Below are 18,312 nucleotides of genomic sequence, written 5' to 3' on the forward strand. Positions count from 1 at the left end.
TAGAGTAGTTTAGTTCAGCAGAGTAGATTACATCAGAGTAAAGTAGGTTACAATAGAGTACATTATACTGTACTGTATTATAAACTGGCTGGTTCAAGCCCTGAATGCTGATTGGCTGACAGCCGTGGTATATCAGTCCATATACCAAAGGTATGACAAAACATGTATTTGTACTGCTCTAATTACATTGGTAACCAGTTTATAACAACAATAAGGCACCTTGGGGGTTTGTGATATATGGCAAATATAGGCTGGTGCGGACCATACCAAATCTGAACCAAACATAGACGTCTATGATTGGTTCAGACGTCGAAATCAGGACCCCCCAAAAAATACATCCAAAAGACATTGGGATTTGTCCGTGCTTTATGGTAGTCGACAGAGCTACGCATGAGCGTTCAAAAACTATTGAAAGTTATAACTGTGACGGTAAAATCAATCAATGAGATAAGAGGGGAGGAATTCCTGTCAATTAAGAAACTTTGCATTTACACCGAGATAATACTTGAGTCATGCTGAGCGGAGTTCAGCGGTCGACACTTTCATATGATAAACCACCAAATGAATGAGTGAATTCTACGCGGGAAGATTATGTCAGGATTTGAAAACCAACTTTAATGTCGAATAATGCGTTAAGTGAACACTGAAAATAAATGATTACCCGTTTATACCGTCAAAACAGCGCGTGTTCAGTGGAGCTGTCAGTTTTTATTGCTCATTCAACCAACCGGCAGCAAAATATTGAGTTGTCCGAACATTTCAGTTTGCCATCACATACCATTGACGAACCTGGATTCACTAAACTGTTATCATGTCGTCGGGAGCGGAGAAAAGGCTAGACAGCCGAATGAAAAAGTTGGAATTCATGATCAGAGACCCGAAGTCAGCGTTAAACTTGGAGAGTTTACTGGTAAGGTTGTAACAATTACGTATGGCTTTTTGTGTGTACATTTAGCAGACGATCTTATCCTGAGCAATTTACAGTAGCATACATTTGAATATTGGTCCGCCGTGGGAATCGAACCCCCAATCCTGATGTTGCAAGCTCATTGATCTACAAATTTAGCCACACGGGACCCTGATCAAGGTAATCATATTGCTAACTAGCTATAGAATGGACGTTTTGATCAGATAACCTATGAGATGGTGATATTCACTTGTCAATTTTATTTAGGATATTCAGGGAATTTAGAGATTAGGGGAGACTCGGGCTATACCGGAGATATAGGCTACTCAATATAGCCTATTCACGTCGCAGTTAGAGTGACTATTGCGCTGTTTGCTCCGGCATGTTGGAAGACCAATGCGAATGTAAAATGAAGATTGGGACACAGAGGTGACGCTTCATGATAATCATACATGGATTTAACGTGAGCATTTTTGTTCAATGAACAAATTACTTGCATGGACACGTGGTTTTGTTTCGGGAATTGTTTGTTATTTTGACATTTCGCAATGTTAAACCAACCGACTATTGCAAAAAATAGTCGAACTCAGATTCAAACTATCGCTAAAAACTATGTGTGAAAACGTCCAAAGAAAGGGAAGCGCTGCATTGCATCATGTGTAGGCTACCTCTATGGGCCACATCTGAGACACAGGTAAAGACAACTCAAAGAGTATTTGCTAAGTCACCATGTAGTAGGCTCAGGTGTTAGATAAGAGCAAGAGCTGAATAAACACTCATGTTGGTCTCCCTGACAGTTAGCTACCTTGGTCATGGCTAGAAGATATCCAGCTTTTGTCAAATTAAGTCAAAAGTTTTTTTGTTTGTTGTCGCATTTGAGCTAATCCTAACCTTAACGCTTTTCCTAACCATAACCGAATTATCCTAACCTGCTACATTAATTCTCATAACCTGCTACATTAATTCTCATAACCTGCTGCGTAAATTCTCCTAACCTGCTACAAAATGTCAAATCAGACTTTAATTTGACCAAAACTGGATCTCTGTAGCCATGACCAGCTAACTCTCCTCTGCTTGGACAAGCCCCATGTGACCTGGCTGGCAGCCATCCAGGAATGCACTGTGGTATTATCTGAAAGCCACCTTGTGGGTGGAGATCATTGAAACTACAGTATATTACTAACAACAAACATGGCAGCACGTTGCTAGCTGATAAGTCAGGCGATAGGGGAGTCACTTGGTTTTAGTTCTAGCCTGTTATCAGTGCATTCCTTTGACTAAATCTCAGCACACACCCCTTAGCCCAGGGATCATCACCTAGATTTAGCCGGGACGATTTCGAGGGTCGGGACATAAATGCAAATGATTTATATATCATTTATTTACACACATACATTACCAGTAAAACGTTTGGACAGACCTACTCATTCAAGGGTTTTCTTTATTTTTACTATTTTCTAAACTCAGCAAAAAATGAGCTGTCCCTTTTTAAACCCTTTTCTTCATTGTAAAGGGTTTAAACACTGTTTCCCATGCTTGTTCAATGAACCATAAACAATTAATGAACATGACCCTGTGGAACGGTCATTAAGACACTAACAGCTTACAGACGGTAGACAATTAAGGTCACAGTTATTAAAACGTAGGACACTAAAGAGGCCTTTCTACTGACTCTGAAATACACCAAAAGAAAGATGCCCAGGGCCCTGCTCATCTGCGTGAACGTGCCTTAGGGATGCTGCAAGGAGGCATGAGGACTGCAGATGTGGTCAGGGCAATAAATTACAATGTCTGTACTGTGAGATGCCTAAGACAGCGCTACAAGGAGAGTGGATGGACAGCTGATCGTCCTCGCAGTGGTAGACCACGTGTAACAACACCTACACAGGATCGGTACATCCGAACATCACACCTGTGGGACAGGTACAGGATGGCAACAACTACCGAGTTGCACCAGGAATGCACAATCCCTCCATCAGTGCTCAGACTGTCCGCAATAGGCTGAGAGAGGCTGGACTGAGAGCTTGTAGGCCTGTTGTAAAGCAGGTCCTCACCAGACATCACAGGCAACAACGTCGCCTATGGACACAAACCACCGTCGCTGGTCCAGACAGGACTGGCAAAAGAAAAGTGCTCTTCACTGACGAGTCGCAGTTTTGTCTCACCAGGGATGATGGTCGGATTCGCGTTTATCGGAGGGTGCGGGCTAGGGCCATTCCCCCCAGAGATGTCCGGGAACTTGCAGGTGCCTTGGTGGAAGAGTGGGGTAACATCTCACAGCAAGAACTGGCAAATCTGGTGCAGACCATGAGGAGGCGATGCACTGCAGTACTAAATGCAGCTGGTGGCCACACCAGATACTGACTGTTACTTTTGATTTTAACCTCCTCCTCCTTTGTTCATTATTACATTTCTGTTAGTCACATGTCTGTGGAACTTGTTCAGTTTGTCTCAGTTGTTGAATCTTATGTTCATACAAATATTTACACAGTTAACAGTAAGAGGACGTTTCTTTTTTGCTGAGTTTACGATCCTATCCGCATGTTTTTCAGCTGTGCTGTGCTTTCCAAGATGACCGCCACCTTTACATGGTTATGGAGTATATGCCCGGTGGAGACCTGGTCACCTTGAACTATGACATGCCAGAGAAGTGGGCCCGATTCTACACTGCCGAGGTGGTGCTGGCTCTAGATACCATACACTCTATGGGTTTCATCCACCGTGACGTGAAACCAGACAACATACTGCTGGACCAAAATGGCCACCTCAAGCTGGCTGACTTCGGTACCTGCATGAAGATGAACTCGGTGAGTTTTGGTGGTGAAGATTGGAGAATAAAACAACAATGTGCACCCCTTTTGGCTCCCCAGGACCAGGATTGAGAAGCACTGGGGAAGTGCTAGGGAAGTGCTTCTCAATCCTGGTCCTGGGGAGCACTTTTGTTTTTGCCCTAGCACTTACTCACTTGACTCAACAAATCAGGTCATCATCAAACTTTAATTTGAATCAGGTGTGTTAGTGCTAGTGCAAAAACAAAAATGTGCACCCCTTTGGATCCCCAGGACCAGGATTGGGAAACACTGGTCTACGACCTAGACTGGGCATTAAGGATTTGCTGAGGGAGACTCTGTCCTCTCCCGTAAATTTGTCTTGTTATGGTCATTCTCTCTGAAATGGCAAACTCAAGCCCTAGACCAGAATTTGTTTTGCTTTTGTCTCTTGAGCTAAAATTCAGCAAATATTTTGGCAATAAACTGTGTCTGGCTGAAATCTGCATTTGAGAGAACACCCTGTGGTCAGATTTTGAATGCAATGTCAATTTCCCCAGACAAATTGCATCAGATATAGTTACTGAATCATGTCTTATAAGCACAGGTTTCAGTGTGGCAGAAAGCCATTGGACAAAATGTTTGGGCTAGTTTCTCAGACACTGATTAGGCCTAGTCCTGGACTAAAAAGCATGCTCAATGGAGAATCACCAAAGGTGCTTTTTAGTTCAGGACTAGGCTTAACACTAGAACCGCTGGCCCTCGAGGGACCCCCCACCCCCCTTTCAAACTAATGAGCAGTCAGACTGCAACATTCTAACAGTGTAATTAATACATTTAATGTATGTGGCAGGGCTTGCAAACCATTACAGACTACAAAGGGAAGCACAGCCGAGAGCTGCCCAGTGACACGAGCCTACCAGACGAGTTAAACTATTCCCACTCAGGAGACTGGAAAGATTTGACATGTGTCTTCAGATCCTCAAAAGGTTCTACAGCTGCACTATCGAGAGCATCCTGACTGGTTGCATCACTGCCTGGTATGGCAACTGCTCGGTGCATTCGGCTCAGTACATCACTGGGGCAAAGCTTCCTGCCATCCAGGACCTCTATACCAGGCGGTGTCAGAGGAAGGCCCTAAAAATTGTTAGAGACTCCAGCCACCGTAGTCATAGACTGTTTTTTCTGCTACCGCACGGCAAGCAGTACCGGAGCGCCATGTCTATGTCCAAGATGCTTCTTCCACCAAGCCATAAGACTCCTGAACATCTAATCAAATGGCTACCCAGACTATTTGCATTGTACCCCCCCTCTCTCTTTTACACCGCTGCTACTCTCTGTTGTTATCATCTATGCATAGTCACTTTAATAACTCCATGTACATATTACCTCAATTACCTCGACTAACTGGTGCCCCCACACATTGACTCTGTACCGCTACCCCCCTGTATATAGTCTCTCTATTGTTATTATACTGCTGCTCTTTAATTTTTGAAATGTAAAATGTTTATTTAAACTGCATTGTTGGTTAGGGGCTTGTAATTAAGCATTTCACTGTAAGGTCTACAGCTGTTGAATTCAGCGCATGTGACTAACAAAGTTTGATTTGGTAACGGCGTCTTTTTATGACATAAAATATATATATATATATAATACTCAACCACCAAAATGCACGGTCAGCAAGTTGCGCAGTCAAATTATGAAAAAAACATGCGCAAAGTGTGCCTGATGAATAATGAAAATCTGAACAAAAAGTAATAATGTCATTATGAATTTGTGGTGATATGACAGCAGTCAAAAATAGTCAATTGTCAGGCCGTCCATGTCACATGTCACATTAACAATGAAACGGCGAAAAACGAAAGTGCGTTTGCTGATGTTGTTTTTTACTTGAGATGTAGTCTGCTCTCTCAGTGATGACATTTTGTGCTGATAATCGGCCCATAGCATTGTAACTGGCTTGTTCTCTCCTGCCTCACTTTTTCATTTGTTGGTGTCTCGGGCAACTGCTCAGTGCGCACCGTTCTGGCTTTTCTGCACTTAGGCCTCGGAGGGGTAGGTTTCAGGCAGAGGCTCAGAATCAGAAGAATAATCATCAGAAATGTCATGATTCAATTCTTCCCCAACATCTGAATCATTTTCATTCAGATTTTTTAAATTATGTACGCTCTCAATTTGTACTCCAAGTAGGCCAGAGAAAACAGATAAGACTGCTTGGACTCCTGTTCTTTAACAATTGGTGATTACATCATTATCTACCATCTAGAATCCTTAGTTGCTAAATCCATTTTTGGAGTTATAAATTAGAGATATACAGTACCGGTCAAAAGATTGGACACACCTATTCATTCAAGGGTTTTTCTTTATTTTTTACTATTACTAATAACACATATGGAATCATGTACTTAAACAAAGGAAAATACATTTTAGATTCTTCAAAGTAGCTACTCTTTGCCTTGATGACAGCTTTTCACACTCTTGGCATTCCCTCAACCAGCTTCATGAGGTAGACACATGGAATGCATTTCAATTAACAGGTGTGCCTTATAAAAGTTCATTTGTGGAATTTCTTTCCTTCTTAATGCGTTCGAGCCAATCAGTTGTGTTGTGACAAGGTAGCGGTGGTATGCAGAAATAGCCCTATTTGGTAAAAGACCAAGTCCATATTATGGCAAGAACAGCTCAAATAAGCAAAGAGAAATGACAGTGCATCATTACTTTAAGACATGAAGGTTAGGTCAATACGGAACATTTCAAGAACTTTGGAAGTTTCTTCAAACCATCAAGCGCTATGATGAAACTGGTTCTCATGAGGATCACCACAGGAAAGGAAGACCCACAGTTACCTCTGCTGCAGAAGATAAGTTCATTTGAGAGTTACCATCCTCAGATTGCAGCCCAAATAAATGAGTTCAAGTAACAGGCACATCTCAACATCAACTGTTCAGAGGAGACTGAATCACGCCTTCATGGTCGAATTGCTGCAAAGATACCACTACTAAAGGAAACCAATAAGAAGAAGTGACTTGCTTGGGCCAACAAACACGGGTAATGGACATTAGACCAGTGGAAATCTGTCCTTTGGCCATGAGTCCAAATTTGATTTTTGGTTCCAAACGCCTTGTCTTTGTGAAAAGCAGAATAGGATGATCTCTGCATGTGTGGTTCCCACCGTGAAGCATGGAGGAGGTGTGATGGTGTGGGGGTGCTTTGCTGGTGACACTGTCTGTGATTTATTTAGAATTCAAGGCACACTTAACCGGAATGGCTAACACAGCATTTTGCAGTGATACGCCATCCCATCTGGTTTACGCTTAGTGGGACTCTCATTTGTTTTTCAACAAGAGAATAACCTAAAACATGCTGTGTAAGGGCTATTATGGGTGGCTATTATGGGTGGCTATTATGGGTAGCTATTATTGGTTACTACATGATTCCATATGTGTTATTTCATAGTTTTGATGTCTTCACTATTATTCTACAATGTAGAGAATAGTAAAAATAAAGAAAAACCCTTGAATGAGTAGGTGTGTCCAAACTTTTGACTGGTACTGTATACCCATTGATTCTTGAGGAATTTAACGTATAAATGCCTCATGAGCTTAGTTCAACTATTGTTATAAGGACACAGGGTGAGACCCAGATGCAGACATAGGAGGCAGATGGTTCGAGTCTCTGATATTTATTATAATCCAAGGGGCAGGCAAGAGAATGGTTATGGACATGCAAAAACAACATAAACAAGGTCAGATTCCAGGAGGTACAGAGGGGCAGGCAGGCTCGAGGTCAGGGCAGGCAGTATGGTCAGGCAGGCGGGTTCAGAGTCGAGGCAGGCAAGGGTCAAAACCGGGAGAACTAGCAAAAGAGCGATAAGAAAAGCAGGAGCTTTTTTTTCACTTGACAAGACGAACTGGCAACAGACAAACAGGGAACACTGGAATAAATACCCAGGGACCAATTGGGGGAAAAGTGTGACACCTGGAGGTGGGTGGAGACAATCACAAAGACAGTTGAAAGAGATCAGGGCTTGACAATTGTACCTCATCAGAACCCCAAATATAAGCTTGTTTGTAGACAGTGTGAATGTAAACAAATACTGTATATCCTCAAAACATGGATGGTCAGTCCTTGCATCTATAGCTCTTTCTATGAACTTGAGAGTGGTTACATTTCTCCAGGCCCATCCCTCAAAGTTCTACCTAAAGTATAAATTAAGAATTCTAACTCTAATCTGTGTTAGGCACACTGTCCCAATATCTTTCACTTAAGGTTACCTACTTTAACTAGGTCTCCGTCTCTGTCTGTCTGCCTGGCTCCCCACCTGCCTGTCTGCCTCCCCGCCTGCATCTTTGTCCGTCTGTCTATCTGATTCCAGACGGGCATGGTCCACTGTGACACGGCGGTGGGGACTCCTGACTACATCTCCCCCGAGGTGCTCAATTCTCAGGGGGGCAACGGCTACTATGGCCGCGAGTGTGATTTGTGGTCTGTGGGGGTCTTCATCTTTGAGATACTGGTCGGTGAGTGAGTTTTTCTCTGCCCCCATTCACTGATCCTGAATCAGAAAGAGGTTGAGGGTCTGAATCATGCAGACCATTTGCTTTAACAATGTAATAAGCTTAGGTTTGTAATTTGATTTGGATTGACGTTAAGACACAATATCGAACATGATTTGGTTAACCACGCTTGGGTGATAAGTAACCTTTCCAGAGACCTCAAGACTTGGCTTTAGCTCAGTGGGCTAGACACAGGTTTGAACCCAGTTAGTCACACTACTAAGCTATTAGTGTGTATAGAAACCAGCTTAACCTCTCCCTGTAAAGCGTAAATTAAAACCCAATCATTGTTACTTAAATGTCACCTCTCTTTTTAGGTGGCACCCCATTTTATGCTGAGTCACTAGTAGGAACGTACGGGAAGATCATGGATCACAAGAATAACCTTAACTTCCCAGACGATGTGCAGATGTCCAACGATGCCAAGGACCTCATCTGTGCCTTCCTGTCTGACAGGTATATGTGTGACCTCTGACCTACGAAACACAAGCCAATGACCTCTGGGATCCCTCGACTCCTTCAAAGTGTGACCCCTCACTTTTCACACTTTCCCGTGGAGGCTATGTTACTGCCCTTTAAAGGCAGAGTGCAAACAAAAGCTAGATTTTCCTGTGTTTTATATACTGAACAAAAACATAAACGCAATATGTAAAGTGTTGGTCCCGTGTTTCATGACCTAAAATAAAAGTGCCCAGAAATGTTCTAAACGCACACAAAGCTTATTTGTCTCAAATTTTGTGCACAAATTTGATTACATCCCTGTTACTGAGCATTTCTCCTTTTTCAAGATAATCCATCCACCTGAAAGATGTAGCATATCAAAAAGCGGATTAATCAGCATGACCATTGCAGTTGCACCTTGTGCTGGGGACAATAAAAGGCCACTAAAATGTACAGTTTTGTCACAACACAATGCCACAGATATCTCTGGGTTTGAGGGAGAGTGCAATTGGCATGCTGACTGTAGGAATCTACAGAGTTGTTGCCAGAAAATTTAATGTTGCTTTCTCTACCATAAGCCACCTCCAACGTCGTTTTAGAGAATTTGGCAGTACGTCCAACCAGCCACACAACCACGGATAACCATGACAGCCCAGGACCTCCACATCCGGCTTTTTCACCTGTCTGAGACCAGCTATCCGGACAGTTGATGAAACTGTTTGTTTGCAGAACCGAATAATTTTTGCACAAACCTGTCATAGGGAAGCTCACTGTGTGCTCGTCATCCTCACCAGGGTCTTGACCTGACTGCAGTTCGGACAACAAACACAATTATATTTTATAGATGGCAATTTGAATGCACAGAGATACCGTGACAAGATCCTGAGGCCCATTGTCATGCCATTCATCCGCCGCCATCACCTCATGTTTCAACATGATAATGCACAGCCCCATGTCGCAAGGATCTGTACACAATTCCTGAAAACTGAAAATGTGCCAGTTCTTCCATGGCCTGCATACTCACCAGACATGTCACCCATTGAACATGTTTGGGATGCTCTGAATCGATGTGTACGACAGCGTGTTCCAGTTCCCGCCAGCAACTTCGCACAGCCATTGAAGAGTGAGGCAACATTCCACAGGCCACAATCAACAGCATGATCAATTTTATGCGAAGGAGATGTGTTGCGCTGCATGAGGCCAATGGTGGTCACACCAAATACTGACTAGTTTTCTGATCCATGCCCCTACCTTTCTTTTAAGGTATCTGTGACCAACAGAAGCATATCTGTATTCCCAGTCATGTGAAATCCATAGGTTAGGGCCTAATTTATTTATTTCAATTGACTGATTTCCTTACATGAACTGTAACTCTGTAAAATAGAAATAAATAGTTTCATGTTGCATTTATATTTCTGTTCAGTGTATATATTTACACACTATGAGGTTCATTTGATGATGATAATGCCTTTTAGTGTAAGAGCTGTTTGAAAAGACCACCCGTTTTGGTGAGAGGGAGTTTTGGTCTGCCTGGTGACATCAAGGTAGACAGCATAGTGGGTCAATTTCCGCAAACAACTAAGAGCATTGAAGCGTAATGACCCAGGCCAGTCCCACCAGTCAGCCCCCAGGTGAAGCCCACTTCCTGTTGACATTAGCAGCCCTGCCCCCCCGGGGGCCACGTCAACAACTGGCCCTTTCTGCTGCCGTGCAACATCTGCTTTCTACTCTCCTCCCCCTCTGTTGATTTTCTTTCTCTCACTTACTCAACTGTCATTCACACACACTCCCTACACACTGTCTCATGCACTCATTTATTCACGCTCAACACGTTGTGTACTGACTCACTCACCAACTCACTCACTCTCGCCCTCTCATTCATCCATTACTTAATCCAGTCCCTCCCCATCTCCCTGTTTTGTCTCTCTCTCTGAGGGACAAGCTGTGTTTTTTTCCCATGGTCTCTCATGTTTTCTAGTGGGACATAAACACACCCCTCCCTTCTTCCCTTGCTCCCTCCCTTCCTCATGGCTGAGGCTGGAATGTCCCACACGTGGCAGCCCAAACTGCCGCACCCCTCCGGCCCTGCACCCTGTGGCAGGGATGGAGGGTGAGAGGAAGAGAGAGGCAGTAGTGTTGTTGACTTGTCTGGCCCAATTGCCTCACTACCCTATTGCCTCATTACCTGATTGTGCTCCTGTGTGGCTTTATCTATCTCCATATCAGCAACTTTCTGGACCTATCTTCTCTCAGTATCACTACTCCTACTGGCTGCAGTTAGACTCTGGTTCTACTGAGTGCTGCAGTGGTCATGAGGCAGTCTAGCCTGGTCAGTCAGTGGACTGCGGTCAGTGCCTTGAGGGCTAGCAGTCACAGCTGTGTGGAGGAAAGTGGTGCTTTGCATTGTGTTCAGGTTGCGGTTGAGTTGCACGTTTGAGTGACTGACAACTCTTTGACCGTGCCGTCCCATTGACTATGTACAGGGAGGTGCGTCTGGGGAGGAACGGCGTGGAGGAGATCAAGAGACACCCCTTCTTCAGGAATGACCAGTGGACCTTCCACACCATCCGACAGAGTAAGTGAGTGAGTGTGTGTGTGTGTGTTCAGTCATACATTGTGTGTGTGGGCATGCGTTCCAGTGCGCACCCTTGCGTGTATCCCTGTCTGTGTGTGCCTTTGTATCTGCCTATGTAACCCAACTTCCCATTTTCCTGATTATACACGACATACTACAGTTCATTCCCATGCATGGGGCCATGAAGCCTCCTCTTTGCTCTTTTTGGTCTATCAGCAAAAATGTAGTGGAACAGTCGTATGGAGTGCTGATCTAGGATCAGGTATTTCCTGCTCTCCATGTGATCTTATTTATTGTGATCTAAAAGGCAAAACTGATCCTAAAGCAGCACTCCTGCTCTTGATACATACAGTTATCAGAAGGCAGAGCTCAACTATTACTAATCAGTCATTAGACCATTGCCCTGTGGGGCGGCAGCGTAGCCTAGTGGTTAGAGCGTTGGCCTAGTAGCCGGAAGGTTGCAAGTTCAGCAAGAACAGGCAGTTAACCCACTGTTCCTAGGCTGTCATTGAAAATAAGAATTTGTTCTTAACTGACTTGCCTAGTTAAAAAAAAAGATGTACAGGGTGAGAGGAAGAGAGAGGCAGTAGTGTTGTCAGTAGTATGTTTGCCATTTTGCCACTTGTTTGCCATTTTATTCGGAGATACAAGGAGGGACCATTCTCACAGATTTTGATATCATGTGACCGGAATCAATTGAAAGGACTTTGGTGGGATCACTTGCACACACAGCGCAGGCACACACACAGCGCAGGCACACACACAGCGCAGGCACACACACAGCGCAGATGGTGGAAATGCTGCCTGCAGTTATCCACTGCAGCCAGATCAAGATAAATAGATAGCCAGATAAAGTCAGCAGGTTGGCTAGCAGGTTAAAGCATCCCCATTCCTGACCATTGCGTGATATAAAGTTCTCAGGTGTGGGAGTCTGGGCCTGCATCCCAAATGGCACCCTATTCCCTACATATTGTACTAATTTTGACCAGAGCCTTATGGGTCCAGGTCAAAAGTAGTGCACTATATAGGGAATGGGGTGCCATATGGAACACAGCCTGGGTGCTAGCAAATCAAATCAAACTTTATTTGTCACATGCGCCGAATACAACAAATGTAGACTTTACCTTGAAATTCTTACTTACAAGCCCCTAACCAACAGTGCGGTTCAAGAAGAGTAAGACTATCACAGTGCCATCCGTTTTGTCACCAAAGCCCCTCGTACCACCCACCACTGCGACCTGTATACTCTAGTCGGCTGGCCCTCACTACATATTCGTCGCTAGAGCCACAGCAGTGTACAAAAGGGAGGGTCATCTATAAGTCTATACTAGGCAAAGCTCCGCCTTATCTCTGCTCACTGGTCACGATAACAACACCCACCCATAGCACGCATTCCAGCAGGTATATCTCACTGGTCATCCCCAAAGCCAACACCTCCTTTGACCACCTTTCCTTCCAATTCTCTGCTACCAATGACTGGAAGGAATTGCAGAAATTGCTGAAGCTGGAGACTTATATTTCCCTCACTAACTTTAAACATCAACTGTCTGAGCAGTTAACCGATCGCTGCAGCAGTACATAGCCCATCTGTAAATAGCCCACCCAATCTACCTACCTCATCCCGATATTGTTTGTATTTACTTTTCTGCTCTTTTGCACACCAGTATTTCTACTTGCACATCATAATCTATCACTCCAGTGTTCATTTGCTAAATTTTAATTACTTGGCTAATATGACCTATTTATTGCCTTACCTCCTCACCATTTGCACAAACTGTATATAGACTTTATTTTTTTTCTATTGTGTTATTGACTGTACGCTTGTTTATTCCACGTGTAACACTGTGTTGTTGTTTGTGTCGCAATGCTTTGCTTTATCTTGGCCAGGTCGCAGTTGTAAATGAGAACTTGTTCTCAACTAGCTTACCTGGTTAAATAAAGGTGAAATAAATAAAATAAAAATAAAATAAAAAGTAGTAATAAAAAGGCACACAATAAGAATAAGAATAACGAGGATTTATACAGGGGGCACCGGTACCAAGTCAGTGTGCGGGGGTACAGCTTAGTTGAGGTCATTTGGACATAAACAGCGAGTAGCAGCAGTGTACAAAAGGGAGGGTCACATGTAAATTGTCTGGTGGCGATTTTATTAATTGTTCAGCAGTCTTATGTCTTGGTGGTAGAAGCTGTTGAGGAGCCTTTTGGTCCTAGACTTGGCTCTCCGGTACCGCTTGCCTTGTGATAGCAGAGAAAACAGTCTATAACTTGGGTGACTGGAGTCTTTGCCAATTTTATGGGCTTTCCTCTGACACCGCCTATTGTATAGGTCCTGGATGGCAGGACGCTTGGCCCCAGTGATGTACTGGGCCATTCTCACTACCCTCTGTAGCACCTGACGGTCAAATGTTCAGCAGTTACCGTACCAGGCAGTGATGCAACCGGTCAGGATGCTCTCGATGGTGCAGCTGTAGAACCTTTTGAGGATCTGGGAACCCATGCCAAATCTTTTAATTCTCATTGGGGGGGGCTTTTGTCGTGCCCTCTTCACGAATGTCTTGGTATGTTTGAACCATGATAGTTTGTTGGTGATGTGGACACCAAGGAACTTGAAACTCTCTACCCGCTCCACTACAGCCCTGTCGATGTTAATGGGGGCCTGTTCGGCGCGTCTTTTCCTGTAGTCTATGATCAGCTCCTTTGACTTGCTCACATTGAGGGAGAGGTTGTTGTCCTGTCACCACATTGCCAGTTCTCTGACCTCCTCCCTATTGGCCATCTTATCGATGTCTGTGATCAGGCCTACCACTGTTGTGTTATCAGCAAACTTAATGATAGTGTTGGAATCGTGTTTGGTCACACAGTTGTGGGTGAACAAGGAATACAGGAAGGAACTAAGTACACACCCCTGAGGGGCCCCAGTGTTAAGGATCAGCATGGCAGACGTGTTGTTACCTACCCTCACCACCTGGGGGCGGCCCGTCAAGAAGTCCAGGATCCAGTTGCAGAGGGAAGTGTTTAGTCCCAGAGTCCTTAGCTTAGTGATGAGCTTCATGGGCACTATTGTGTTGAACGCTGAGCTGTAGTCAATGAACAGCATTCTCACATAGGTGTTCCTTTTGTCCAGGTGAGAAAGGGCAGTGTGGAGTGTGATTTAGATTGCGTCATCTGTGGATCTGTTGGGGCGGTATGCGAATTGGAGTGGGTCTAGGGTGTCCGGGAGGATGCTGTTGATGTGAGCCATGACCAGCCTTTCAAAGCACTTCATGGCTACCGACGTGAGTGCCACGTCGGCATGTTACCTTCGCTTCCTTGGGCACAGGGAATATGGTGGTCTGCTTGAAACAGGTATTACAGAATCGGTCAGGGAGAGGGTAAAAATGTCAGTGAAGACACTTGACAGTTGGTCCTCGCATGCTTTGAGTACATGTCCTGGTAATCGGTCTGGCCCAGCGGCTTTGTGAATGTTGACAGTTTAAAGGTCTCGTTCACATCGGCTACAGAGAGCATTATCACAGTCATCTAGAACAGCTGGTGCTGTCGTGCATGTGTCAGTGTTGCTTGCCTCAAAACGAGCACAAAAGGCATTTAGCTCGTCTGGTAGGCTCACGTCACTGGGCAGCTCGCGTCTGGATTTCCAATCTTAATCCTGTATTGATGCTTTGCTTGTTTGATGGTTTGTCGGAGAGCATAGCGGGATTTCTTATAAGCATCCTGATTAGACACATGCTCCTTAAAAGCGGCAGCTCTAGCCTTTAGCTCGATGCGGATGTTGCCTGTAATCCATGGCTTCTGGTTGGGATATGTATGTACAGTCACTGTGGGGACGACGTCGTGGATGCACTTATTGATGAAGCCAATGACTGAGGTGGTGTACTCCTCAATGCCTTCGGATTAATCCTGGAACATACTCCAGTCTGTGCTAGCAAAACAGTCCTGCAGTGTAGCATCCGCGTCATTTGACCACTTCCGTATTGAGCGAGTCACTGGTACTTCCTGCTTTAGTTTTTGCTTGTAAGCAGGAATCAGGAGGATATAATTATGGTCAGATTTGCCAAATGGAGGGCGAGGGAGAGCTTTGTATGTATCTCTGTGTGTGGCGTTATGATGATCTAGGATTTTTTTTTTCTCTGGCTGCACATGTGACAAATCTGGTAAAACTGATTAAAGTTTGCCTGCATTAAAGTCCCCGGCCACTAGGAGCGCTGCTTTTGGATGAGCATTTTCTTGTTTGCTTATGGCCTTATAGAGTTGGTTGAGTGTGGTCTTAGTGCCAGCATCAGTCTGTGGTGGTAAATAGACGGCTACAAATAATATATATGAGAAATCTCTTGGTAGATATTGTGGTCTACAGCTTATCATAAGGTACTCTACCTCAGGCGAGCAATACCTCGAGACTTCTTTAATATTAGACATCATGCACCAGCTGTTATTGACAAATAGACACACACCCCCACCCCTCGTTTTACCAGAGGTTGCATCTCTGTTCTGCCGGTGCATGGAAAATCCCGCTAGCTCTATATCATCAAACATGTGTCCCAAGATGGCATAGCAGTTCAGACGTCTTTTGTCCTCGTCTTGTCGTGTCCCGTATATATATATATATATATATATATATATATATATATATATATTTACAACTTTTTTTCACATACATTTTTTTTTTTTTCCATCAACTCATCTTCAAAACACTCTCCTGCAACCCGCCTCACCAATTTATATTTATAAAAAAGTATTATTTACCTCAAATCTGTAATCCTCCAAGAAGCTAGCCAGAAACTCCAAGAAGCTAGCCAGAAACTCCAAGAAGCTAGCCAGAAACTAGCCAGAAGCTAGCCAGGAGCTAGCCAGAAGCTAGCCCAGAAGCTAATCCAGAAGCTAATCGGAAGCTAGTTCAGAAGCTAGTTAGCTTCTTTACTGGCAAATCGTTAGTATTCAGCTAACCACGGTTTGTGGTCATCAGCTATCCTTTAGCTCGAATCTATCGCCAGTTTTGTACGGCGCAGCGCGGCTCGGAACAGAACATACCGGACCAATTTTTCTCTCCATGTCCCTGGATTTCAACCGCTCTCTGGACATTCATACCTGGATCTCAAAGCTAGCTAGCTGCTATCCGTGTGACTATCGGCTTTCGTCGATTCCGGAGCAAACATAAATTATTCTGGAGCTAGCCAGCTCCGTCAATCACTCCTGAGTTCCATCAATCACTCCTGGGCTGCAGTCACCTATCCGGACCCGTTTTGCTGCCTACGCGGAGCCCCACCGGGCCTTCACAACTGGACTGCCGACATTCTCTACCCGAAGGAGTTATCCAGCTGGCTCCTCCGTCGCGACGTTACCTGAACGCCCATCTGCGGCCTGCTAACCGTTAGCTGTCTTATCGGCTGCTATCTGAATAGTCAATCGGACAATTTATTTATTTATTTTTATTATTATTATGTTTTCTTCTTGGGCCTCTATAACTATATCTATTGTTTTTATTTTTGTTGTTGTTGTGTGATTTGGATTAATCCCCTCTACCACACGGAACCCCACTAATCTACTGACGGAACGCAAGAGGTGGCTAATAACAGACCTCCATCCTATGCTAGCTTGCTACCGATGGCCTGGCTACCCTTTTGATCACTCGACTAAGCATGCCTCTCCTTGTCCATTGCTGTTCTGGTTAGTGTTTATTGGCTTATTTCACTGTAGAGCCTCTAGTCCTGCTCACTATACCTTATCCAACCTATTAGTTCCACCACCCACACATGCAATGACATCTCCTGGTTTCAATGATGTTTCTAGAGACAATATCTCTCTCTTCATCACTCAATACCTAGGTTTACCTCCACTGTATTCACATCCTACCATACCTTTGTCTGTACATTATACCTTGATGCTATTTTATCGCCCCCAGAAACCTCCTTTTACTCTCTGTTCCAGACGTTCTAGACGACCAATTCTTATTGCTTTTAGCCGTACCCTTATTTTACTCCTCCTCTGTTCCTCTGGCGATGTAGAGGTGAATCCAGGCCCTGCAGTGCCTAGCTCCACTCCTATTCCCCAGGCGCTCTCTTTTGATGACTTCTGTAACCGTAATAGCCTTGGTTTCATGCATGTTAACATTAGAAGCCTCCTCCCTAAGTTTGTTCTATTCACTGCTTTAGGACACTCTGCCAACCCGGATGTTCTAGCTGTGTCTGAATCCTGGCTTAGGAAGACCACCAAAAATTCTGAAATTTTAATCCCAAACTACAACATTTTCAGACAAGATAGAACTGCCAAAGGGGGCGGTGTTGCAATCTACTGCAAAGATAGCCTGCAGAGTTCTGTCCTACTATCCAGGTCTGTACCCAAACAATTTGAACTTCTACTTTTAAAAATCCACCTCTCTAAAAACAAGTCTCTCACCGTTGCCGCATGTTATAGACCACCATCTGCCCCCAGCTGTGCTCTGGACTCCATATGTGAACTGATTGCCCCCCATCTATCTTCAGAGCTCGTGCTGCTAGGTGACCTAAACTGGAACATGCTTAACACCCCAGCCATCCTACAATCTAAACTTGATGCCCTCAATCTCACACAAATTATCAATGAACCTACCAGGTACCTCCCCAAAGCCTTAAACACGGGCACCCTCATAGATATCATTCTAACCAACTTGCCCTCTAAATACACCTCTGCTGTCTTCAACCAAGATCTCAGCGATCACTGCCTGCATCCGTAATGGGTCAGCGGTCAAACGACCTCCACTCATCACTGTCAAACGCTCCCTGAAACACTTCAGCGAGCAGGCCTTTCTAATCGACCTGGCCGGGGTATCCTGGAAGGGTATTGATCTCATCCCGTCAGTAGAGGATGCCTGGGTATTTTTTTTAAATGCCTTCCTAACCATCTTAAATAAACATGCCCCATTCAAGAAATGTAGAACCAGGAACAGATATAGCCCTTGGTTCTCCCCAGACCTGACTGCCCTTAACCAACACAAAAACATCCTATGGCGTTCTGCATTAGCATCGAACAGCCCCCGTGATATGCAGCTGTTCAGGGAAGCTAGAAACCATTATACACAGGCAGTTAGAAAAG

The 18,312-nt window shown here is 44.4% G+C and overlaps 1 protein-coding gene across 2 annotated transcripts in view; it reads left to right on the forward strand.

The window, feature by feature from the left end:
* Positions 1-403: 403 nt before the first annotated feature.
* The window catches only part of LOC109866154 (rho-associated protein kinase 2-like), a 74,206-nt gene continuing 56,297 nt past the window's right edge, over positions 404-18,312 (forward strand). Inside the window, exons 1-5 of one of the 2 annotated variants that reach the window (XM_020454717.2) lie at positions 404-910; positions 3,460-3,714; positions 8,051-8,195; positions 8,549-8,687; positions 11,156-11,247. In XM_020454717.2, coding sequence (XP_020310306.2) covers positions 812-910; positions 3,460-3,714; positions 8,051-8,195; positions 8,549-8,687; positions 11,156-11,247 — 730 coding nt within the window. In that variant the 5' untranslated portion in view covers positions 404-811. Of the gene's footprint in view, positions 911-3,459; positions 3,715-8,050; positions 8,196-8,548; positions 8,688-11,155; positions 11,248-18,312 lie in introns of those variants that run through there. The other variant, XM_031800832.1, reaches the window with a different exon arrangement.

This window comes from Oncorhynchus kisutch, linkage group LG21 (genome assembly GCF_002021735.2).
Source record: "Oncorhynchus kisutch isolate 150728-3 linkage group LG21, Okis_V2, whole genome shotgun sequence".
Lineage (NCBI taxonomy): Eukaryota > Metazoa > Chordata > Actinopteri > Salmoniformes > Salmonidae > Oncorhynchus > Oncorhynchus kisutch.